This window comes from Balaenoptera physalus (assembly GCF_965194825.1).
Source record: "Balaenoptera physalus genome assembly, chromosome: 2".
Lineage (NCBI taxonomy): Eukaryota > Metazoa > Chordata > Mammalia > Artiodactyla > Balaenopteridae > Balaenoptera > Balaenoptera physalus.
Genome location: NC_138883.1, coordinates 75,645,086 through 75,671,635, shown reverse-complemented (window position 1 = coordinate 75,671,635; position 26,550 = coordinate 75,645,086). Strand labels below are relative to the sequence as shown.

The window sequence follows — 26,550 nt, the reverse complement described above, 5'->3', positions numbered from 1 at the left end:
TATTTTGAGCTCTGGGTTTTAGAATGGCTGCTACAAGATCAGAGCTGACTCTAGACTAGTGAACACTCGCACACGCAAAGGTGTACTGTAGTTTCCTCTGCTTAGATCAAGCAGAGGCTCTATTCCAAGGAGGCAGCTTTGGGGACAATTTCTCCACACCACGGAAACAAAGGCGATGACTCTTGGTACTCAGGAAAGGTTTCTATCCTTTTCCTTACTGGGGATTTGAAGACAGTTGTGGGCACAATCCTCATCTAGGTCCCAATTATCTAATGAGGAGGAAAAATAAAAGAGTGGATTAAAAATAAAAATTAAGTAGACTAAAAGCCCTATTTGATACTTTTAGAAAGAGAATATGCTTTCCAGACACGAGGTTGAGTCATATGCTGGAATGATTTTCCACATCCAGGAGTGACGTGGAATGATAAAGAGGTCCATTGGTACACATTTCTTATACTTCCTGAATTTCCTCTTAAACACATGACTCAAAATAGATTCAAGCCCTCTGGGCAAGATGTGGTGAGAGATATGATGGGTTAAAAAATTACATGTAAAAATAATCTTCATTTACCCTCTCCTGGGACTTTAGGTAAGAATATAAAGACTCAACTACCCTTGAGCAGGATGACCCGGGAAGAATTGGAGGACAGTTTGTTTCGTCTTCGTGAAGAGCACATGTTGGTGAAGGAGCTTTTTTGGAAGCAACAGGATGAGATCAAAAGGTACCCAGAGTTCTCCTTAAGTCTTTAAAAGCTGTATCTACACCAGGCCTACACCACAATAAACCAAAAAGAATACATTTTCCTAAGATGTCTACACCAGAAGACAATTCAAATGTCAAGGATGGTTAACTCCAAAAATAATTTTTGAAGCAATATTGCTTTATTCTGTTTTCTTGTGAAACACATCAACAGACTGTGGCCATAGTTCATACAGCATCATCAGAGTTATTCCAACCCAGAGAACAAGAGACTGGGCAGGCTCCTGCCCTGGTCACAGAAGAGAGAACGGGGACCGGGGCATGGCCAAAATCTCAGGGGACCAAAGGCTGCAGGGGCAAGTAAGAGAAGGGGTTTTTATTTACAAAACCAAACCAAAAATCGTATTGATCATTTACTGTATGCAGGCATGTTATACGTGCTTTATATGTGTTAACTCATTTAATACTATTTAATACTATGAAAGAATCATCATTAAGAATGAAAGGGAGCACAAAGAGGTTAAGTAACTTGCCCAAGGTCATAGCCAGTGGGTGGCAGAGCTGAAAGCTCTTAACTCCAAAATATGCCATACACAGTGACTTTAGGGTACTGGCTTTCAAAAGTGTAGCTTTTGGGTGCAGACCTGGAAAAGAATCTGAGATGGGGTGTGGGTAGATAAATAGACGGGGAGAATGAGAGTTCTGAAAGTCTGGGGTTAATATCTAGGACACATTTTGAAGATATTTGTGTCAATGCCTCCCAGCCAGAGACCACCAGGAACACACCTATAGCTGGGCAAGTTGGGTTAATTACTGCTGTAGCTTGAAAAAGTGCATACCATGGGCATCTCAGTAAGACTGTTAGAAAGAGCCTATTACAGGATTTTGGCTTCAGTTGGGTGATTTTGGCTTCAGTTGGGTGATTTGGGGGAGGGTCCAAGGTAACAAGTTTGCTGTAGATTTGGTACTGTCAGAAAGCAGGGGCAGTTCTATGTTTGGATATCTCAATGTCTTATCTACAGAGAGGTTAGACTAGAGTGAGGCTAAAGCTGTAATCGGGAAAGAAGCAGCAGTCACTCATATTAGCCAGGAGAGGAGCACGTTTGGTATTCTGCAGGCAGCAGAGTGCACTTGTTTTTGTCTGGGCTGAGACGAAAGTATGTAGTGGCCTTGTTTGGTATCACTCTGTCATGGTCTCAGAGTGGCCTTCTGTGATGTTGTTGTTCTGTGAGATTATGTCCAACAGCACAATAACATGGCCTAGTTGTGAACGCCAGGCCACCAAACAACACTGAGGACTAGCTATGTCAGACCAATTCCCCGATGTCAAGAGCATTGCTTTGCTTTCTCATTGGTAATCTCCAGGAGTGGTTCAGAGCTTCATTTAGAATCTACAGTATTGCAGGCTTCCACTGTATGCCAACACTCTTCAGAATTGGAGATGCTTTTATATTGTGGAGAACTCTAGAATCCAGTGAAGTCAGATGGTTGCATGGGCCAAAAAACCTTGTCTGTTGGTCAGTAACCAAAAAGTACCTGAGGTTATAGATAGTGGCTAAATTGGATTCTATCCCCTCAGACTTGGGGCAAGTTACCTAGCTGTTTAATGCCTTGATCTCTTTATTGGGATATAATGATATGTAATAATAATAGCTAACTCCTACAGTGCTTACAACGCACCATCACTGTTCAAAGCCCTTTATATATATTAACTTATTTTATCCTCATAACAATCCAATGAGCAGGTACTATTTTTATCTTTATTTATAGATGAGGAAACTGAGCACAAAATGTTAATGACATGCCCCAGGCCACATAGTCAGTAAATGTCAGAACTGGCAGGCAGTGGGAACACAGAATCTGATGGTAATGGTTAAAAGTATGATTTTAGGTCAAGATAATAAATAGTGATTGACTATCCATTGTAGGTAAGGCTCGGTATAAGCAGGGTGGGTACAGAGGAATAATCCTTAGAGTGGGCACATATACAGGAATGTGTGGACAATTGGGACTGGAGAAGTAAATATTAAAATTTCTACGTATATTTAATTATTTCCCTGTTAAAAATTAGTATTTTTGTTTCTGTTTTATAATGACCATAATTCATTAGTACAAAAGAAACTGTATATAATTTTAAAATAAGTATACACACGAATATACTCAGGACTGCCTCATTTTTTACTAAGAGAGTGTGTGAGCACTGTAACAGAATGAACAAAGACAGACACCAAGCTGTCCCTGCTCTGAAAGAGTTACAGTGTATTGGGGACAGAAAATTAATTTTTTTTTTCTTTTTTTTAGAACGGAACTTGATTAGATACCAAGGGTGGGGGAATTCTTTTTTTTTTTTAGACACCAATTATACTTGAACATTTGTTATTTTATTTTATTTTATTTTTAATTAATTTATTTATTTTTGGCTGTGTTGGGTCTTCGTTTCTGTGCGAGGGCTTTCTCTAGTTGTGGCAAGTGGGGGCCACTGTTCATCGCGGTGCGTGGGCCTCACTATCGCGGCTTCTCTTTTTGCGGAGCACAGGCTCCAGATGCCCAGGCTCAGTAGTTGTGGCTCACGGGCCCAGTTGCTCCGCGGCATGTGGGATCCTCCCAGGCCAGGGCTCGAACCCGTGTCCCCTGCATTGGCAGGCAGATTCTTAACCACTGCGCCACCAGGGAAGCCCAGAAAATTAATTTTTAAGTGTAAATAGTGGACTACAGCACATAAGTTTATATCAGAGATCAATTCAGATTATTAACCACCAGATAAACTGTAGAGATAGTAACTGTCATAGAAGGAGAGGGCACGAGCCACCAGCTCTCTTTTTGCCCACAGGATGAGGACAGCCTTGCTCCGGTCAGCTGCAGCAGGCCGGGACCGGAAGGCCGAGGTGGCAGCGGCGGAGCAGCTCTCGGGGCCTGCTGGGCGGCGGCGGAACGCGGGTTGGCGGCAGCGGCCCCCCAAGCACCTGCGCCCTCCGCTGCACGGGCTGCAACTGCAGTTCCAGCGCGTCGGCCCCCCTGCTCCCCGTTGCACCCAGCCTCGCGTCCACGCGGGACACAGACAGCTCCACACCGCCGGGGCAGCGGGGGCCGAGAAACCCAAGAGGGGTGAGGCTCAGGGCCAAGTCCCCGACAGGGCCAAAACACTGGGAAGGATTGACTTGCCAGCCACATTTTCCTCCCACTGCTTTATTCCGCCCACCACGCCCATTTCGTTCTTTTGTTCTCGTTCCTTTCTACCTCCCTAAAATCTTTTTTTCCTGAGTAGGATGTCCAGTTCAAAGTTCTCAGTTCACCATGCAGTACTGCTGAGAGGAGAATCAGACACTGGAAATGGGAACTTTGCTGGTCAAGTTCTGCAGGGCTCTGGAAAACAGAGATAACTTTGATGACCTGCTTAGGTGTGAATGGCAGTGATCTTAAGACAGGTCCCTCTCCTGGTTCTCTGGGCTAAGTGGCCTGTGCCTCTAAAACTGGGGTTCTTCACCTTTTGGGGGAAATGGACTCCTTTGCAACCATGATCAAAAGCTAGGCATTCTCCCAAGAAAAATGCACACACACATAGACAAAACTTTGCATACAATTCCATGGGTTCAGAGATTGTCAAAGCCTATTCCTGAAGTGCAGGCCTGGTAATCAGGTTGTTAAGTGAGGAGCTGCAGATTTTCATCTTCCTGTATCCCCAGTGGCTAAGCGTCTCTGGCTGCTATGGAACCCAACACTGAATTAAATATAGTGCTGTGTGTAAATTTCCTTCACCTGGCCTACTCATCCCTGTTTTAGGTCCACGGGAATGCGGTGTCTTAACCCTGGGGACTCAATGTTAGGTTTTGTTCAGCACAGTCCTATATTTTCAAGTTCCCTCCTTGAGCCAACAAAATCTTTGTGAAAACAGCTAAAAGTAGAAAAACTAAATAAGTCTAAATTTCAATTCAGTTTAACTTCAGCATTATTGAATACCAGTTATATACTAGGCACTAGAGACAAAGATGCATTAGAGCTAGACACACAGTCCCTGCTCTTCTTCCCCTTTATAGTGACCTACTTGAGAGTCTGTAGTCCTGCTGACTTATTAAGTCAGTAGTTGCATATCTATGCAAGAGTAAAAACTGAGAAGCTCCCCTCTGAGATCATTGGTCATATAAGGATTTCCTCCAGATCTCAAGGCTCCCTACTTCCAGCACTTGGTGTTCCATTTCTAGCACTTGGGGTTCTGGAAAAATCTGTTGCCAGAGTCTGCATCTTCTGTCTAAACTTTCAGAGTCAAGGGACAGGCTGAGCTACACAGCTCCTCCCACATTCAAGGAACATGTGACAAATGAAAAAGCCAGAAGTGAAGTATCCAGTGAACCCAGCGAACAGTGAGTTCTTTTCCTTTATCCTGTGCTGTTACTCTTTCAACTTTAATTGGAAAAACCTCATTTAGGGAACAAGTGAATGTTGCCATTTTTGAGTCTTTCCAGAATAATCAGAGAAGATGAAAGTCAACCCAGTTTGGAAGTTGTCAAATTCCAACTTCATTGCTTAAAAATGGAAAATAAGCATCTCTTTGTCGTCCAAGGAAAGGAAAATAAAGGCCCTTTCCTTAATTGAAGGTATTCCCTCTCTTTCCCTTTATATTTTCCCCCTTAGGTCGTAATTCACTTATATATCTGTTTGACACTGGAAAGCTATATTTGGTAAGTTTATCCTCCACATATGCCAAGATTACTAACTCCTCTAAGTTCTTTTTATATATGTGAGGGCCCAGTTCTAAACCCCTATAACAACGGTTTCTAATTCTTCTTTTCGTGTTTAATATTCCTAATTCTAACAGTATAATCTCTTTTAACAAAGTCATAATTATGATTAAACTCACTGGTCTATGCATGCCTAACAGTGCCCACATTATGACCAGCGATACTATGCAAGTGGAAGAACCACCCAAGTCTTCTGAGAAAATGTGGTCCAAAGATGAGAATTTTGCACAGAGAAGCTCTTTGGAGTGTGCTCAGAAGGCCACAGAGCTTCGGTAAGGGTGTGGCATTCCATGCCTTAAGCTGTAATGAACTGAAAAAGAGGTTCTTGTTTGTACCTTTCTTCCATCTCAGAGGAAAAGAGAATGCTTGCGATTAATTCAATCTGAGAAGTAGACCTGGAGGCCCAAGTGGTTAAGGAATGGATTAACATAAAAGGGATGCTTATATATAATAAAAGGTCTGCTGCTTCACTTCATAGAAGGAAAACTGTTTCATCCTCATCACCAGATGGGGGTTCTCAGCCCCCACTGTGCATCAGTCCCTGGAAAACTTTTTTTTTTTTTATGTGGCTGGTATGTTTTAGTCCCTGGAAAACTTTTTTAAAAATAGACTTTATTTTTTAGAGCAGTTTTAGGTTCACAACAAAATTGAGCATAAAGTACAGAGATTTCCCGTATACCTCCCTGCCACTTCTCCCCACACAGCCTCCTTCACTGTCAACGTCCCACAGCAGCTAGAATTGGGAATCTCTGAGACAGAGTCTAGCGAACCCAAATCCTCCCCCAGTACCTTTCAAATGATAAAGAAAACATGATCTCTTAGGTTCAGAAATAACGATCTTCCTTTGTGTCCCTGTCCATATCCACAGGGGGAAAGATACTTAACTCAGTCCATTCACAGAGGATATTTTAGCACTGTCTTCTTTCTCCAGAGCTTCCATTAAGGAGAATATACAGCTGATTCAACTTAAGAAGCTCTTACATGAAAGGAATACTTCTTTGGCAGTGACAAAAGCACAATTAACAGAAGTTCAAGCTGTGAGTTGCCATCATCAGCTGTGCCTTTTTGGGGGAAGAAAATCAATTAGTTAAGAGATTTGTATTATTTTCTCCACTTTACACATGGGAGACCACAATGGAGAGAAACTAAGTTGCTTGTCGAAAGTCACACAATTGTGATGAATTGGGAGATTGGGATTGACGTGTATACACTGAGGTGTATAAAATGGATGACTAATAAGAACCTGCTGTATAAAAAAATAAATTAAATTTAAAAAAAAAAAAAAGAAAGTCACACAATAGATAGGTGATGTTCAAATCCAAGCCTTACAACTCAGAATCCATTCTTTTTCCAGTACTTGCCATTATCCCTCTGCTGGGAACAAGGCTCAAGCCCTACCTGCTAAGGTGGAATTAAGTGAGGTTACCTTGTGTCAGGTTAAGTTCCAAGCCAAAAACCACAACCAGAGTTTAATTAAACTTGGGGAGCCAAGAGCAGTCACAGGGGAGGGGAAGGAAACCAGATTCCTGAGCACTTTATATGTGACGGACTCTGTCCTAGATACTTAGAATCATGATCTCATTTAAGCCTGACAACAGCCATCAAGGTAAGTACCTTTAATGGATGAGGGAACTGAGCCTCAAAGAAGTTAAGTAACTTGCTCAAGTTATAAAAATAGCAAGAGGCAGAGCAGGATTTGAGTCCAGTTTTGTCTGGCATCGAGGCTCACACTCTTCTTACTACCACACAATGGAAACTCATATCTGAACGGTAGAAATAGGGCATAGAGGGTCTAAATAATAGATTGGCATTCTTTTATTGAATAAACATTTATTGACTACCACGAACTGTGCAAAGCACTTGGATACAAAGATTAAAAAGATAATTAAGACAGCTCCTGCCTTCAAGGAACTTACAAGAGTGAGAGGACAAGATGTAAACAAGTACAACTACCCACAAACAGGGTATGGGTGGGACACAAAAGAGAGAATGTTCAGATCCACCAGAGGATGGGGCGCAGGATCTGAAAAGGATCCGTAAGACATTCTATTCGTGAGCCAAATACTGACAGTTTGGCAGGTGTTAATGAGCGTGCAAGACAGGGAAGGGCTTTCCGGGGGAAGAGTGGTGTAGGCCACGACACAGAGGTGAGAAACATCAGGGATCAGGTCATGGAGGTCTTATCAGGAATTTAGACTTTATCCTACAGACAGTGAGAGCTGCAGAAAGGTTTTAAGCAAGTTGATAACATGATCAATTTTTTTTCCCCAAAGAGATCACTTTGCCTTTTTTTAATGTCCAAAATATTTTGAAATACATTTTAATAAAAAAATAATACTTTCAAGAAACTATTATAAAGCACTAATAATGATTAATTCTGGGTAGTAGTAGAATTACAGATGACTGCTATTATAGTACTTATACTTTTCTGAAATTTTCAACTTCTCAAAAATGACAGAACTACCAGGAAAGATCATCTGGCAGCAGAGTGAATGATAGGTTGGCTGGTACAAGACTGGAGGTAACAGATGAGTACAGTAATCCAAGGGAGGCAGGATGAGGGTCCCAACCAAGGCAGTGAGAGAGGCTCATAGAGAAAGGACTGTGTTGGGAGAGGTCCAGGAAGTGGAAGAATGGACTTCATCACCAAAGTAGAGCGGGTGAGGGAAAAGGAGAAATGAGAGATGACTCCTGGGTCTCTAGCTTGGGTGATTAAATGATGGTGCCATTCACTGAGATTAGCTACAGCTGGTGCTGCCCTTGGTATGTCTGTTTTGATTGGGACTAAAGGCATCTGTACAAGGCCAACCTCCAAACCTATGTTTTGTAGAGAACTGCATATGCTTGTATTCTTTTGATTCAGTTAATTTTGGTAGCACTGAAAGGATGGGAAATCTGGGAAGGAAGTTATTTTCAAGTTGTATGGGTAAATAGCCATATTTGTGGAATTAGATTTTTTAAAAAATCCATCTATTCTTCCATTGCATTAAAGGAAGAAAAGGAGAAAGCCATTCTAAATTGAATGTCCTTGCCCATATTAGTGGTAGTGGTAAAGATGACCTAATATGGTGAATCATTTTCTAAAATGTAGGTTTTACAATTTGTTTTTTTTAAGCAATTTACCTTTCTAGTCATGCTTACACATATACTAAGATAAGTTTGCATCCTCTTAATCCCTTAGCAGTAAAATGTGGTCAGTAGTGCAGACTCTGGAGTCACACAGGCTGAGGTAAAGTTCTGCCTCAGCCTCTTGAAAGCTGTGCGATTCTGGGCAAGTTAGCTCTATGAGCTTTGGGTTTCTCATTTTTAAAGTTTAGATAACAATACCTCTCGGATTTGTTGTTAAGGATTAAATGAGATAATATATGTGAAACAATTATGATGGTCATAATGTAAGAGATAATGAAACACACAGTAACATATAACACATAGTAATTACTCAACCAATAACAGTAGCTGTTGTAGTGAGTTTGGCTATTGTTGTTTTTTCTATTTCTAAAACTGGAAAGAGACCTTTCTGAAGCATGATGAGTAAGAGATGGCACCTCGTTTGAAAATAAAAATACTTCTTAGAAAATCCACCAAGTGCAATGCAAATGTGAATAAATGACCCTTCATCCTTTTTAAAGAAATGGTGTCATCTATTACATTCACAGACTGCCTGGCAAGCTAGGGCAGGGGAAAAGGAGCAGCAATTAGTAAACAGGCACACAAATTGACTTGATTTATGGGAATTTTTTATAACGTCTTTTAAAATAAATATTTAAACATCTGTATTATAAACATCAAAATAAACATCAAGTTGCTATATAAATAGAATAATACTTTTTTCTTTCTTTCAGGCATATGAAACTCTGCTCCAGAAGGTACTTAATAAAGATTCCTTAACTCTCTGTTTCTTAGTAATCAGAGGAATGAAACCCAAATGAATCTTCATCTTCAAGTAACATAACACCAGAATTGAGCTAACTAAATCAAAGTTATTATGTTATATAATTTTTATTGAGACAAATGGTACTATCACTATTATCGGAAGATACTGCATTGTTTTCACAAAAATTGAAATATGAGATCTGAGTTGAGAAATATTTGGAATAGTATTTTTCAGCCTATTGCTACAGAGAATTATAGCATTTGTTCAAAAATTCCTAAGAGTAGTCCTCTAGCATGTGTGAGGTGGTGAGATACAGCAAAGTTGTTGCAAACCTTCTCTGGTGTTACTAAATATTTGCACCTCTGTGAGTGGGGTACAGGTGAAGCTAGGTAAGTGTCCGTGATTAAGAGTCACTAAGGCAGAGTTCCCAACATGACCAGCCACAACTGTTCCTCACCAGAAGGAACATGGTCATGCTGGGAACTCTGCCAGGAAAATGCACTTAACTTCTAGAGTTAACATGTCACTTTGCTAGGGGCAAAAGGAAAAATATTTCATCATAAAAAGCATTCACATAGCTTAGAAGGTAAAGGCAGCTGAGAAAGGTGGCACTTAATTTAGAATCAGGGTTGAATTTGAACCTTGGGAAAATTAAGGCTCCAGTGACAAATCACAGTTTCCCAGAGTGGAAAATCCTCACTAACAGGGAAATGGTACTTCCTGAGAAATGCTAGGGTGGAAAACAAGGTCAATTTACAGTGCAAAGGCAACATACTATAAATCAAAGCCCTTTTTTGAGACATCCACTAGGGAATGCTCCAGTTGTTTGTATCTTGAGACCCCTCCTGCCGAGTGATATAAACATTCCCAGAGCAACTTTCCTTTTGCCCCAGAATGAGGGAATCCTGGGTACAGCCCATGATGCCCTCCTCAGCCAAGTGAATGAGCTCAGGGCAGAGCTGAAGGAGGAGAGCAAGAAGGCTGTGAGCTTGAAGAGCCAACTGGAAGATGTGTCCATCCTGCAGATAACACTGAAAGAGGTAAATAACAATAATAATTGAAAGATACCATCAGTTGTATGTGACATTCCAATTTCAGAGATGTTAAAAAGTGTATCTTAGCAAAAATGTGGGTATTTTATTTTTTCAACTAAGAAAAATGAGATTCCAAGTGGTTAAATAACTTGCTCAAGATTATACCATTAGGGGAAAAACTGGGATTTATATTTATGTCTGTTCTCCAAAGTCTTTTCTCTATTATAATGTTCTGCTGTTTCCCTAATGGTAGAAACCCAGACACCATGAAAATTTATTTCAGAGAATCCTGATTAATTCCAATAAAAATTTCTATCACACCTTCAGTTGGTTCAAGTCTTTATAGTTGAATGGATCCTCATAGACATAGGAGATGAACATAGAAAATCTCCCACCCAAGTCCCACCCTGCAAGAGAAAAGGGAGACCCTGTGCAAGGCAATAGATTTTAAAATCTTATCTCAGGCACTCTACTATCATTCTTAGTTTCAGGAGAGAGTTGAAGATTTGGAAAAAGAACGAAAATTGCTGAATGACAATTATGACAAACTCTTAGAAAAGTGAGTACCAAGTTTGGATCTCAGAACATTTTTTTGTTATAAAAGATAATTACAGAAAAGTGCCTTCCAAATTTTAAAAATAAAAATAATACCTAATCTCGATAAGGAGACAGGGAAACTGGTACTCAGTCCTGTTAGTGAGAATATAAATTGGCAGACTATTTTTGGAAGGGAATTTGACACTATCAAAAAAATGTTAAACGTGCATATCTTTTATGCCAGATAACCCATTTTTTGCAATCAAAACTAAAGAAATCCTCTTGTGTATGTGGAAAGAGATCTGTGTAGTAAGAATGTTAATTAATACATTGTTAATTTAATTAGTAGTAGTAAAAAAAAAAGGAAACCATCCAGATTTTTTCTGATAGGGATCGACTAAATAAATCATGTTGCACCGCCACGTTGAAACGGTATAAAGCTGTAAAAAATGAGATAGATCTATATGCCTAAGATATACTATTAAAAGAAAAATCAAATTGCGAAAGAATGTGTTAATTGTGACCTAATTTATGTCATGTGTGTGTGCATCCACAAACTTTTAATGAGATGAAAGGACTGAAATAGGGCAAAGAGGCACTTTTATTCTATATACTTCAATATCATTTTAATTTTTCACAAGCATATATTTACGTAGTAATTTTGCAATTAAAAATACCTGTAAGTTTAAAAAAATTAAACATGCCTTCTTACTAAGTTAAAGGCAGCAGGGGGTAGATTGGGGAGGTTGCATGGGAGCAACCTGGGAACAACTGACGCTCTTCAACTCAGTGAAATAAGGTAGTATGGGGATTACCCACTTTGAAGACTCCCTGTGGTAAACATTACTATTGGCCTCTTCCCTTCATTATTCATAACATTATCTTCTTGGATCATCATGTAATGTATGGGCAGGAAGTGCCAAGAAATCTTAGTACTAGTTTAACAAGTTGTTTTTAGACCACATTTATTAAAATGATAACTAGGAAAAAGACGTAAGCAGAAGTAATTTCTTGATTATCAATGTCACTTCACTTGTGTAAATAATCAAGAACTGGCCATGTGTCTTTTACACTCAAGATGGGTCCGCCCTGACAGCTAGATATAGTGTTGTGCAGGCTGCAGTTATTGAAAAGTTTAGTTCCTGCCCTTCAGTGTAATAATTTACAATCTAGTTCAAAGGCAAGTATTCTCTAAACTAGCCACTGGTGAAAGTAGACAGAGGGATGGAGTAAGGAAAAGAAGAATATTCTGTTACTTATTTCTAATCTAGCAGGCCTGAGAATGTCTTGGTACACAGTTCCCTAACTAAAGAAAGCCATCATGCTGGAGAAGTTCCTTGGGAAATAGATATGACTTGCGGTGTTTGCCCAGGGGGTTATTTGAGACTTAAACAGAAGTGATACTAAGCAACTCCTCAGTAGGACCCAAAAGTTCCAAGGCAGTTGGTAAGTGACAGTTACAGAGAAAGCAGGGGCAGAAAAATCATGTAGGGAAATGAATGATGAACTAGGCCCAGGAGATGCTGAAGCTGTGTAATAAAGACGTCATATCACCCACCTTTGAGTGTCCACCTGACAACCCTCCCCTCCCTCCTTACGTGCTTCCCATTTTCAGCATGCTGGAGAGCAGTAATCAGCCTCACTGGAGCAGTGAGCAAGGAGAACAGCTGCAGCAGAAGGTCTCTCAGTTGCAGGATCAGCTGGATGCTGAGCTGGAGGAGAAGAGAAAAGTCTTACTTCAGCTGTCAAGAGAGGAAGGTAGGTCAAGCCCTGAAGAGCTCTCTCAGATGAGGCATCCTCTACATCTGGTTTGGGAGAAGGGAACTTGGGCCAGCATTTCTCCAACCCCATCACTCGATCCTATTTTTGTGTGGGTCCTGGATAACTAGAACACTGGCAGTCAGTTCAGATTCACAGTCAAGAAAGCATGACACCTACCTCACACATATACTTTTCCCTACATATTGACTTTCCATGTGAGAGAATGCCAATTCTTTTTTTTTTTTTTTTTATATAGCAGTTTTATAAGTAAAAATAATAGTTACAAAATAGTACTCACAACAAACATATGCACACAAGCATGGAAGGGAGCACTTGTACTCAAATCTTAGCAGTGCTTACTTTTGGAAAGTGGATTGTTGCTAATTTATCTTTCTTCTCATGCTTGTTGGTATTTCTACAGTGAACATTAATTACTTTGTAATAAGAAACACATTATTCTTTAAACAGCTGTAAGAATCAATAGCAACAAGGTCCGTTATCAGTCCTTTTTCTCACACCTTCTCAAATATGGATCCAAGAAGCTCTAACATCAGCTCTTGTTCTCACCCCTCGCCAATCTGGATTCATTTTAATTGGGAGCTTTATGGTTACCCCCCTGGTGCCTTGAGAATGCCAATTCTTAATTTATATTGTTTTTAAACAGTCACTTAATTTATTGAAAGTGTTGAAAATGAATTTTTCTGCCTTTTATTCTCATCAGTCATTTTAGGGTGGTTGGGAATTGTTTTGTTTTAGCATCTGATGCCTGAAATTGAGAAGCAAATTATTGCTCTTGGTTACCACTACTATTTCCCCCTGTCTTTTTTTGTTTATTTATTTTATTTATTTATTTTTGGCATTTTTATTTATTTATTTTTGCATTGGGTCTTTGTTGATGTGCACGGGCTTTCTCTAGTTGAGGCGAGTGGGGGCTACTCTTGGTTGCGGTGCACGGGCTTCTCATTGTGGTGGCTTCTCTTATTGCGGAGCACGGGCTCTAGGCACGTGGGCTTCAGTGGTTGTGGCTGGCAGGCTCTAGAGCGCAGGCTCAGTAGTTGTGGCTCATGGGCTTAGTTGCTCCATGGCATGTGGGATCTTCCTGGACCAGGGCTCAAACCCGTGTCCCCTGCATTGGCAGGTGGATTCTTAACCACTGAGCCACCAGGGAAGCCCTTTCCCCCTGTCTTAATTCTTGGATCACAGTAGTTATTCTGAAGATTTTTAAATACTTTTTTTTTTAAAGGAATTCCTTTATTTTTATTATTTATTTATTTTTAGCTGTGTTGGGTCTTCGTTTCTGTGCGAGGGCTTTCTCTAGTTGCGGCAAGCGGGGGCCACTCTTCATCGCGGTGCGCGGGCCTCTCACTATCGTGGCCTCTGTTGTTGCAGAGCACAGGCTCCAGACACGCAGAGCTCAGTAGTTGTAGCTCATGGGCCTAGTTGCTCCGCGGCATGTGGGATCTTCCCAGAGCAGGGCTCGAACCCGCGTCCCCTGCATTGGCAAGCTGACGCTCAACCACTGCGCCACCAGGGAAGCCCTTTCCCCCTGTCTTAATTCTTGGATCACAGTAGTTATTCTGAAGATTTTTAAATACTGTCAAAGAGACCTTTGTCTCCCTTCTTTTTGCTAGGCTGGACCTTGATATTTAGTCTTATCAAACTTACATTTCATCATATTCTAGTATATTCACATAAAAGAGTGGAGGAAAAGAAATATGACATCAAGAAAAATAGAGTCAGGAACCATAAAAGGATAAAGCTTAGGAGCGCATGCTAAGGATCTTGTAGTATGTATGAAGTACAAGTGAAGTCTTGTGGGTAATCTAATCTAACCTCCTCTGTAATGCATGATACTGAAATGATCACACTAAACGCTGATCACCTTCCTTCCCAGAAACACACATGGAAATGTCCAAATGCCCAACCTCCTTTCCTCCAGCTCAGGGTCGGAGTCAAGGTGGGTGTCACAGAGAGCCAATAGCGTAGAAGTCAGATGGAGTTGGGGAACAGTTGGGGAGATACTGAATTAAATGGTGCTGTCAAAAAGTTTGGACTATCCTAGTCAGTCAAGTGGCTCTGATTTTGTTGTGGTGGTGGTAGTTCTCCCTTCCATACTACAGTTCTGCAGGTGTTTTTTTTTGTTTGTTTTTGGAGTCCAAATGTCAGCTCAGGGTCAATAAGCTAGAACCCCTTTGTAGAAATAAGAGAGAATTGCTTCTCTAAGGGCAAGTTTATAAAATGAATTAAACATTAGTGGGAAAATTTAATTCACACTTGGGCCAACTTTAATATGGTTGTTGGTAGCTACAGAGTTTCAGCTTTCTGTATTATTTTTTCCCCAGCTCAAAACAAGGATCTGAAGCTTGAAGTCACCAACCTGCTTCAGAAGCATAAACAGGAAGTGGAGGACCTCCGAAATAAAGATACAATTTCCCAATCTCCTGACTGGCAATCTGAACCAGCCACTTACCCAGCTCTATTCCAAGAGACCACTCAGATAGAGGTAAGAGCATCTTTAATCAAACAAGTCCCCTCTACAAGAGGGATTGCTAGCAAATATCCCTTGAAAAGATGAAGGGACTAGAAAACTAACTGAATAATATTTTGTCCTGATTGAGGACAATATCTGGAAGTATATGAGAAGGCTGAGAGTAGAGATAGCTTCATGAGCTCCACAGACTTTTTCCACACTGTACAGCTCATAAAATTTAGAATTTTTTTCAAATGAGGACTTGCAATGATCTGCTGAAGAGCAAACAGCCATGGGAGATTGTATAACTTACTCACTGCTGCTGTTGAACATGAGGAACTAGGGGAGAGAGCACTTGTAAAGTAACACAGGTCCTCTTCTACATTTTGGAGTAGATTCTGCTGCTGGTATTTTACTATTACCAATGGCTGCTGTAGAGAATAGTTATTACTATACCTATCATATTTATACTCCCTTTTACCAATGCTTTTTCCTCTGTAGCCCTGTGAACCAAAAAACCAAGAAGAAAAGAAACTGTCCCAGACGTTCAGTGAGTTGCAAGTATTGCATGCAGAGACCATACTGGAACTAGAAAAGACCAGAGACATGCTTATTATGCAGCGCAAGATCAATGTGTGTTACCAGGTACAGGAAAAGATGGTAAAGGAAGGGGATAGATAAATGGGCACATGGGAACTACTTACAAGACTGGGAATGAAGCAAGACCCGAGTTTCCAGGACTGATGCAAGGTGATATGCTGACCTATGCAAACACAGGATGTGCTGTCCTTTGAAGAACTTGAGGACTCACACACGCCCATGGCACCTTGGCAATAAAAGCCAGAAGGGGCCAGCTAATGAAAATGGCAAGTGGGAAGCTTCTGGGTTCAAATCTTGCCAGTCCCAGGAAAAATACTACCCTATGGCAGTAATAGCACAACTGGTCCTGGAGGGGTCTGTGAGGAACCTAAGCCTTTTTCTAGTGGATGAATCTACCCTGCTAAGGAGATAGTGGAGTCTCCTTTACCCAGCAAGTACCACCTTTTTATCTGGGCTCTTTGGTTCTGGGCCACTGAGATAGAAAAGTTCAGACATTATTTCGTTTCAGGAGGAACTGGAGGCAATGATGACAAAAGCCGATAATGAAAATAAAGATCACAAAGAAAAACTGGAGAGGTTGAATCAACTCCTTGATCTCAAGAACAAGCGTATCAAACAGCTGGAAGGTATTTTAAGAAGCCATGGCCTTCCAATATCCGGCAAGTCTTAGTACTTCGTTCACTTCCTCTTAGGATCTGTCACAGAGCTAAATGCCCGTGCTCCCCTCTGCACCTGTCAAGAGGGCGCCCTCTATGTCTCGGTATAGGACTTATCCCTCCTATTCTTGATTATCCTATCATCTTTGTTGTTTTAATACATGGTTAGCAGTTTCTTCTCCTGCATCATGTCAGTGTCTTTTCTCTGGAGAGTTTCAACAGGGCCCAGCAATTGCTGAATCTATTTTGAAAATAAGAGTGTATCACTGTTGGCCCTCAGGGTGGGTAACACTCTCCCTCTCTCAAGATTGTTTCCTCAAGCCAGGCCTATATTTCAGTTTTGGGGAGATAATAGAGCTACATCACTCATCTCTTGTCATCCTTTTCTGTGATTTCTCTCTAAAAGTCTCTGAATTCTTTTTTTTTTTTTTTTTTAATTTTATTTATTTATTTATTTATTTATGGCTGTGTTGGGTCTTCATTTCTGCATGAGGGCTTTCTCCAGTTGCGGCAAGCGGGGGCCACTCTTCATCGCGGTGCGCGGGCCTCTCACTATCGCAGCCTCTCCTGCCGCGGAGCACAGGCTCCAGACGCGCAGGCTCAGCAATTGTGGCTCACGGGCCCAGCCGCTCCGCGGCATGTGGGATCCTCCCAGACCAGGGCTCGAACCCGTGTCCCCTGCATTGGCAGGCGGATTCTCAACCACTGCGCCACCAGGGAAGCCCCCTCTCTGAATTCTTTGTTGCAGTTTGAGGATGTCTACATAACAGGGCAGGTGGCTGGACACTTAACGCAAATTTTATAATGTGATACTTCCTGTATTTAGTTCAGTCACTGTCGACCAGGATCTGGTCTCAGCCTTACATATTGAGAAAATTGGCTTTGTTATTATACCCAGTGGTGAGAGACCTGACCTGTACTAACCAAATTCACCAAAGACTGATATTTACACCTGAATGTTCATTTGTTATTTTATGATAGTGGCTCTTTCATTGCTGCCTTGAGAATATGCTCATGGCAGCTCGTTCTTGGGGAAGCAGAATCAATAAGAAGGATACTTAGTGAGCGTGGAACTAGGGAGGTGGGTCATTCAGCAGCATGATTTATGCATGCCAGGGTGAGTCAGTTAAAAGGTCCCTGCATTATAACAAAGGAAATCCTTCGGATTGAAATTCTCATGTCTTTCAGATTCAGGGTCTCTCTCCCGGGACAGTGCAGGATAAATACACTTACCTACCTCTGAAGATTTATTTGCTTTAACTTGTAGTTCTTTCATTACTGGTAAGGCTGAAGAGTTTTTCATATGTTTACCAGTTATTTAAATTATTTCTTTTGAGACTTGCCTGTTCCTGCCCTTTGCTCATTTCTCAATAGTATATTGTTAATTTGTAGAAGTTCTTTATATGCTAAGATAATTAACCTTGTGTCACGTAATGCAAAATTTTGAATATATTTTAGTTATTTATGTTAATCTTATCAATTAAGAAACTGTTCACCAGTCTCTGTATTCCACTTATTTTGGGCAGGAAGACATTCTGATGTACCCAAAATATTTTCTTCTACTACTTTAACTCTTAGAATAGGACCTTCACCATCAACACACTGTGACAACTCAGATACTCCCCGATTTGAAGCAGACTATATATCAGAGTTTCTGGTTGGCTGGACATGGGAGGTAATGCACAGATTTGGTGGACTGTCTTACATATCTTTATTTTGTATCTCATCGCCAATATTTTCAACCTCTTTTCAGTAAGTGCCCTCCCCCACTTTTACTCCATTACTCTTTGACTTAAAGTGGATTTTTTTTTTTTTTTGCCTTCTTACAATGAAACCAAATTCTTAACAGAATGAAGATTCTTGTATTTGATCTGACTGGAAAAGAGGAATCATCTTAATGGGGCCCAGTGTAATGTCATAGACACCATGACTGTAACTTGCTACTTTCTCCACGGCCAATATCCCAAACTTTTGGAAATACTTGCATTTTGTGTTTCTAGTGTTTCTGTAATGGAATTAACAATTAATTCACAGGATCCTGCTGTAAGCCAAAATGATGTCATCTATAGATGAAATTGTGCCTCCAGTGTTTTCCTGAGCTTAGCATTTACTTTCCAATCACTCATGTTGTGCCTCATCTCTAAAGTTGGCATTGGATTATTTGCCCATCAGAATTCAAAGCACCTGATTGTCATTCTATTGCTTTTCTTTTTGAATCACATCGTTTCTTGAAATAGTCACAACTTGGACTTCCACCATGGTTTTTATTCTCTTTCTGTCCACCTTCCTTTACCCTAAGGAAGAATTCCCTACCCTTTAATGGATAGGCAGTTTTCTTTCCCCTCTAGAACAACTCAAAGATGTGGCTTATGGCACCCGACAGTTGTCATTATGTCTGAAACCACTGCCAGACCATGGAGATGAGGATAAAGTGGACATTTCTCCACGGCATCAGAGTGAGAATCTTTTTGAACTGCACATCCACCAGGCCTTCCTGACACCTGCTGCCCTGGCTCAGGCTGGAGACACTCAACCTACCACTTTCTGCACCTATTCTTTCTATGACTTTGAAACCCACTGCACCCCACTAGCTGTGGGGCTGCAGCCCCTCTATGACTTCACTTCCCAGTATGTGGTGGAGGCAGATTCCCTCTTCTTGCACTACCTACAAGGGACGTCAGCCCAGCTTCATCTACACCAGGCTATAGCCAGTGAGCACCACACCCTTGCAGCTGGCTGGATTTGCTTTAACAGGGTTCTAGAAACTGTGGAGAGAGTCCATGGCTCTGCCACACTTACTGGTAAGTGCTGTCAGCCTCCCACAGTTCCCGGGACTAATGTGGAATTTCCCAAAGTGTATAGTTGTCTTCTGGTGGTTTCCCATTTTATTCCTCTGCCTTTATTCTTGATCCTCGCCACACCATCTGTATCCTCCATGCCTTTCATACTTTCTGCTACCCAGGAGCTGGTGGAGAAGTCTTTGGGGTGCTAGAGTACTGGATGAGGCTGCGCTTCCCCATAAGATCCAGCCTACAAGCATACAATAAGCGAAAGAAAGCCCAGGCATACCTGTCAGCCAATGTGCTTGGAGCCTGGGAGGCCCAGGAGGATGAGGTGAGAAAAAGGATGTGCCCATGCATCTCAAAGGAGACTCAGCCAAGCAGCTCATGAGAGCAGCTCAGTATTCCACTCTCAATAGGTACTTGTTGAATGTGAATGAAAGAGAAAAACTGTCATACCACAACTAGTCCAGATACTTCCCTTGGTCAAGCTTGAGTTTGAAATGAAATCATGCCCTTGGAGCTAGCTACCTCTCCCTGCTGTGAACAAAATGCCTTCTCTGTTCCAAACTCTAAGATGAGGCCTGAGTGCCAGCATCTCCCTCAGATAATTATCTGCCAGAGTCAATTTGCAGGCAGGTGAAAGTCATTGATTAGGCTTCTCTGTGACCCAGTCAGGATTCAGCAATTCTTTAGGTCATAGTTCTTCCTCATTAAGGGTGCTGGGCTTCACCTGCACGACTCTCTCAGCTTGCCCTTTTCCTCAATCCAAGACCAACATCTTTTCAGCCCAGATCGGAGACCAGGAAGCATCAGAATGAGCTGCGGGTGGAAGTCATCCGATGCTGCGGCCTCCAGAGTCGATGGGTGGGAGCCCAACCCAGTCCATACGCCATGTATCGCTTCTTTACCTTTTCTGACCACGACACCGCCGTCATTCCAGCCAGTAACAATCCCTACTTCAGAGACCAGGCTCGATTCCCAGTGCTTGTGACTTCTGACCTGGATCAGTATCTGAGGCAGGAGGCCCTGTCTGTGTACGTTTTTGATGATGAAGACTCAGAGCCTGGCTCGTACCTTGGCCGCGTCCAAGTGCCCTTGCTTCCTCTTGCACAAAACAAATCCATTAAAGGTGGGAGTTCAAGGTTATTACCTCTATATGCTCTCTGCCCAGTGTTGTCTCCCTGTCCTAATTCTACTTTTCTTTGATTACTTGCTTGGAACAGTTTCTCTTGAAACCTGCTGAAAGGATTTGAGAATATTGTCAAGAGTGAGAGAGTAGAAGACTTAAAGCCTCACTAATCATATAGAAACATTGGCTTCTTTTGCTTCTTTTCAGCAACAGAAGCAAGGTTCCCAAGGGGGTAGACCCACCAATCTGAAGTCCATACCTCTGTGTCTGAACCAACATTTTCCATCTCTATAGTGCTTCCCAGTATTTGTCTTTACTTAAGGCCTATTATTTCTTAGCACATGACTAGATATTAGATTATAAGCTATGTCCTTAACATTCCCCCGTAATTCTCTCGCTCCTTTTAAACTTTAGACCCAAATTAGTCTTCCATGCCACACATGACAAATTTCTTGGATTTTTTTCCCCCCCATATGGAGCTGAACTCCATACCACCTTATCATATGTTCATAGCCAGGGTTGTACGGTACACCAGAGAAGGGTCATCTCTCCGGTTGCAGTCCTGGGAGGGTGAGGCAGCAATGTCCGTGCTCTCGTTAGGAAGTGTGAATGGGTGTAGCCAGGATCAGCCATGTTTAACAAGCTTTTGGATGTTCCAGGAAGTGTGTGAGGCCTTCCTCCTCCCAATACCACAAGTGCTAAAAAAAAAAAAGAAAGAAAGAAAGAAAGAAAGAAAACGAAAAAGGCTGACATTTCTGCTCACAACTCGTCCTTTGCCAAAGAGAGGCAATGTGAGCCATCTGTTAAATTAATCAGTGTTACAAATCAGAAGTCTGACATTTGGAAAAAGCCATTTTGCTTAAGTTTTCTTTGCTTTTGTTATTTTAAAAATACGGACCACTTGGGTGTAGATAATGGTTTTCTTAGTATGCCTAAGGCATAGCAACCATTTGGTAATAGTAATAAGAATGTGCTCTTGAAAAAAAAAAAAAAAGAATGTACTCTTGTTTATTGGCTGGGTGACTGATGACAAGCAAGCTATACCTCTCTGTACATCTTTTGACTATCCCTTCCTGAACCTGGAGATACCCATTTTCCCCTATAAATATTCTAAGTGAATATTGGAAGTAAATATTGTGAGTGAATATAAATATTCACTGATATTTTATGTTACTTCTGAGTGTATTGTCATGATTACTTGGTGGATGTTAATTAATTACAAACAAAATATGGTGAAATTCAAACTGGGGAGGTAATAGATAAGGTGCTGTTAAATGCTCACTTGCCTATTTCATGTGATTGGATCTTATTAATGTCTGTGTGTCTCTCAGGTGATTTTAACCTCACGGACCCTGGGGGGAAACCCAATGGATCTGTTCAGGTGCAACTGGATTGGAAGTCTTGCTATCTACCTCCGGAGAGTTTTCCAAAACCAGAAGCTCCGAGTGAGGAGAAGGACACCAAGGACAGTTTAGATACCTCAACTGAAGAGGAAGAAGCTTCCTTTCCTCCCCAGGTAGCAGATCTCCACCAATCCTGTAGAGCAAATTTGATTTGAGGAAGACAGTATTAAAATTGGGGTAAAAGAAATTCCTTCTGTGAATGTCATGTGTTCTGCAAATTTAATCTGCATCATTCATAATGCCATGAGGCTATGGATGGAGCAAAATCCTGGGCTTTATTGTGGGGAGGGAAGAGATGGCATCTCTCAGCTTTACGGCAGGAGAGAAATGAAGTCTGATGTTAGCTCACAAATCCCTTTCTTGAGTATCAAGGCTGTTAAACTATCACCTTGTAAGGCTCTGATCCTTCTCTTTAGGACCAGATGGTATCTATTGAGATTCCCATTGAAGCTGGCCAGTATCAAGCTAAGCGAAAACCTCCTCAGGTGGGAGAAAGAAAGGAAAGGGAACAGCGGGTTACAGGTTACTCAAGAAGAAAACATGGCAAAAGAACAGGCATTCAAGGAAAGAACAGAATGGAGTATCTTAGTCGTAACATCTTAAATGGAAATACACTACAGGTAAGCCTTAGAAACCCTGAAGAACTAAAATATGGGTTGTAGTGTCCCCAAATATATTATTCTCAGAGGTAGAAGCAGAAGTAGGCACACAAGAGATATTCATGGCTTTTTGTGGCAAGCATGTGTTTCCACAAACGTAAATAGTTTAATAAACCTCTGGACTGTCCATTTCAATGTAATTTAATTCAACAGATTGTGGACTCTGTAATTTATGCTTAGAACTTTAGTACGACAGTCCTAACCAGGCCACTTCAACTGTAATCAAAATAAAGAACAGGGGGCTTCCCTGGTGGTGCAGTGGTTGAGAGTCCGCCTGCCAATGCAGGGGACACGGGTTCGAGCCCTGGTCTGGGAAGATCCCACATGCCGCGGAGCGGCTGGGCCCGTGAGCCACAATTGCTGAGCCTGCGCGTCTGGAGCCTGTGCTCCGCAACAAGAGAGGCCGCGATAGTGAGAGGCCCGCGCACCGCGATGAAGAGTGGCCCCCGCTTGCTGCAACTGGAGGAAAGCCCTCGCACAGAAACGAAGACCCAACGCAGCCAAAAATAAATAAATAAATAATTTTAAAAAATAAAAAATAAAAAAAATAAAGAACAGGTATTTATTGAACACCTACTATGTACTTGATACTGCCTTTTCTTCATAGGAAACTGGATTAAAGTTACTATGTAGCCTAAAATACATATACACACATATATATGAGATTATAAATATATATTATATGACTATAATTATATATAATTCATTATTATTTATACTGTATCAATTACATCAATTATATATTATGCAATATTAATTATATTAAATTATTATAATTACACAATATACTTATATACAGTTATTTGAATCTGAAGCAGGTGAACTACACTGAATGGAAATTCTCAGGGCTTAAGATCTCCACAGAGGATGGTTTAAAAAATCAGCAAAAGGAAGAGGAAATGACATCATCCCATTCAGCACGGATACTAAAGGAAGCCCTACATCCTGTGAATGGTATTGTCTTTTTAAAACCTGATTTTCCTATGTAATCATTGGATTATTTTATCAAGCTGGTTATTTACTTCTTTCATCTTTCATTGCTAAACTTTTCAAGAAAAATTAGTACTGGAGATCCTAGGCTCGGTTTGATGTTACAAGAGTGCTGGTTAGGCCAACCAAGCTGTAATTCTGAAAGAAAGTAGCTCTATGTATTTAAAGCTAGCTAGCTAGCCACTTTAGCTAGCAAGCATAAAATGTTAATTCACTTCCAGGTCTCGTGACTTACGGTTACAAAGAAATAAGAGGAAGAGGGTGATTGGCTCATTTGTGATATGAATCCAAATTTCTTCTAAAATAAGGCAAAGCTTTTGTGTTACAATGAAAAGAAGGTTATGATTTCAGGTTATAATAATGGCAAACTAGGTAATTCAGACCAACTTTCCCATTGATGACAACTGAAAAGCTAAAGTTAATATATTTCTTAAAAGCGTTAAAGTGCCAATAATTAGGGAGGGAGGAATCACCTAGCCGAGATTGGAGAGGTGATTGGAGCTCAGAGAGGTCAGCTGGACTTTCTTCAGCCTGGGGACATTGCTGGTCTGGAGGAAGCAGTGGAGAGACAGAACCATGCTTTCGATGGTCTTTTGGGGTGGAGAAATGGGATACAGTCTGAATCTCGTTTCTTCCCAGCATAGGCAGGTGTCTGCCCAGAGCAGAATTTCCCACTCTGGTCTGGCACCCTGATGGCAGCACTGTTCTGAGCCTCTTATCCTCTGAGAGGCAGAACTGTGCTTTGAACACTTTCAGGCTAGAGAGACAAGAGCTGACCTAAAGCCAACTAGGACTCCAGACATTGGAGTTATCAGCCACAACCTGCATTAACAACTGTGTTTACTACCATCATGAAGATAAAAGCTGAACTTTAAAATTTTAGCAAGGAACTGGGGCTTTGAAAATTGATACTATAAGTTTTTAAAAACATTTTGTTTTAAAATAATTTCAAAATTATATAAGAGCTACACGAATAAGACAAAAAATTTCACATAAAACCTTCATTCAAATTCATCAACTTTTAGTACTTTTCCACGTTTTGCTTTATCATTTTTTTCCTGAAGCAGTTGAGAATAATTTGCAAATATCATTCCCCCTTACTGCTGTATATTTCAGTTAGGAAAAGGATATTATATAACGACAGTACAACTATCAAGTTTGCAGACGTAACATGGATAGGTTATTACCCAATGTCCAGTCCATTTTTCAGATTTTGTCAATTGTCTCAGTAATGTTCATTATAGCAGGCTTGCCTCACCCCCCTTATCTAATCTGGGATCATACATTGCATTCAGTCATGTCCCCTTAGTTTCCTTTAATCTGGAACAGTTCCTTATCTTTTCTTTGTTTTTCATGATATTGACATTTTTGAAGAGTATAGATGAGCTGTTCTGTAGAGAGTGCCTCCATTTGGGTTTGTTTGATGTTTGTTTGTTGTTAGATTCAGGTTATGAATTTTTCTACAGGAATACCACAGAAGTGATATTGTATCCTTTTTCACTGCATCACATTAGGAGGTACGTGATGTCAGTTTGTGCCATTATTGGTGATGTTAACTTTGATCACTTGGCTAAGAAAGCATCTGCCACATTTTCCATCAAAAAGTTATCATTTTTCCCTTTGTAATTATTAAGTAATCTATGAGAAAATATTTTGAGTCCATATAAATATCTTATTCTTCCTCAGATTTCACCTAATAATTTTGGCATCCATTTGTGTTTATGTGTGGATTTTTTTTGCCTGAATCAATTACAAAATGTTTGCAAAATACATTGCAAATTTGAAAATGAATCAATAGAAATGATAGAACTGCTAAATACAGAAATTTGTAAGGGAAATAGATGGGTTAAAAGCAGATTAGACACAACTAAAATGAGAAAAATGGAAAATATCCAGAATAAAGCACAGAGAGACGGCAAGATGGAAAATGCTAAAGAGAGAAAATGAGGAGGTCTAAGCTACACTTAATTAAATCTAGAAGAAGATAAAGAAGGGGGACACAGGCAATATTGAAAGTGATAATGACTTAGAGTTTTCCAGAACTAAATAAAAGGTATTAATATTCAATGAAATGAAACTCAAGCAGGATAAGTAAAAATGAATCAAAATCTAGATCTATCAGAGTAAAATTGCAGAAAATAAAATCAAAGTGAAAATACCAAAAGTATCCATTTAAAAGAAAGACAGTCATGGGTGCATCAGTAAGATGGACAATGACATACCAAGAGTGACAACTGTAGTCAGAAACCAGTGGCAAGATAATTTCAGTGTGCTAAAAGAAAATAACTAAGTACCAATCAAGAATTCTCTACACAATGAAAAGATCCTTCAGAATTAAAACACAATAGACATTTAAAGACAAATCAAAATGGAGAGTTTGCTCCAAAGCTACATTTTAAAGAAAACTTACAGTTTTTTTCTTTAGGCTGAAGGAAAATTATCCCAGAAGGAAACACAAAGATGCAACAAGGAATGAAAAGCAAAGAATATAGGTTAATTTTAAATGACTGTGTAAAGCAAAAATATTAGCTTGTGGGTTTAAAATACATTCATAACTTAAATAAATAATCTAATGGGTTCATTGGTGACCTCCAAAAAGATATATTCATATCCTAAACCTCAGAATCTGTAAATGTTACTTATTTGAAAAAAGCCTTTGCAGGTGTAATTAAAGATCTTGAGATGAGATTATCTTGGATTATCTGAGCAGACTCTAAATCCAATGAAAGTGTTCTTATTAGAGACACAGGCAGATGAGTAGGAAGCAACATGACCATATAGTCAGAGATTGGAGTGATGTGGCCACAAGCTGAGGAATGCCTGAAGCTCCCAGAAGCTGGAAAAGACGAGGAAAAAGGGAAAAGACAGATTGTCTTCTGGAGCCTTTGGAGTGAGCATGGATTTGATTGTGGATGTCTAGCCTCCAGACCTGTGAGAGAATGAATTTCTGGTTGTTTTTTTCTTTTTTTAATGAAAGCTTTTACCTTTATTTCTTTTCAAATACTTAAGATACAGACATTCCATCCATAACAAGGTTAAGTGACTTGTACATGTACATGTTTTATGTAAGACAGAAGCACAACCAAGGCTAACATCTGACCCGGTAACTAACATCACTGAGAGAGCTCATATGAAGTTCACCAAAACCTTGAAGACCTATTACTTTATTGTAGAATGAATGACCCTACAGAAAAGAGAAAAGGGACATAAAGGATAAA

The 26,550-nt window shown here is 40.5% G+C and overlaps 1 protein-coding gene across 1 annotated transcript in view; it reads left to right on the top strand.

Annotated features, from left to right (window-relative positions):
- The window catches only part of RPGRIP1 (RPGR interacting protein 1), a 227,036-nt gene that overhangs the window by 149,991 nt on the left and 50,495 nt on the right, over positions 1–26,550 (top strand). The window contains exons 6-23 of the mRNA XM_082452363.1: positions 590–722; positions 3,531–3,805; positions 4,959–5,058; positions 5,577–5,708; positions 6,368–6,473; positions 9,279–9,302; positions 10,204–10,350; positions 10,830–10,903; positions 12,497–12,639; positions 14,985–15,145; positions 15,614–15,757; positions 16,221–16,338; positions 18,717–19,169; positions 19,331–19,482; positions 19,938–20,280; positions 21,612–21,796; positions 22,100–22,303; positions 23,158–23,296. Coding sequence (XP_082308489.1) covers positions 590–722; positions 3,531–3,805; positions 4,959–5,058; positions 5,577–5,708; positions 6,368–6,473; positions 9,279–9,302; positions 10,204–10,350; positions 10,830–10,903; positions 12,497–12,639; positions 14,985–15,145; positions 15,614–15,757; positions 16,221–16,338; positions 18,717–19,169; positions 19,331–19,482; positions 19,938–20,280; positions 21,612–21,796; positions 22,100–22,303; positions 23,158–23,296 — 3,033 coding nt within the window. The remainder of the gene's footprint in view (positions 1–589; positions 723–3,530; positions 3,806–4,958; positions 5,059–5,576; positions 5,709–6,367; positions 6,474–9,278; positions 9,303–10,203; positions 10,351–10,829; positions 10,904–12,496; positions 12,640–14,984; positions 15,146–15,613; positions 15,758–16,220; positions 16,339–18,716; positions 19,170–19,330; positions 19,483–19,937; positions 20,281–21,611; positions 21,797–22,099; positions 22,304–23,157; positions 23,297–26,550) is intronic.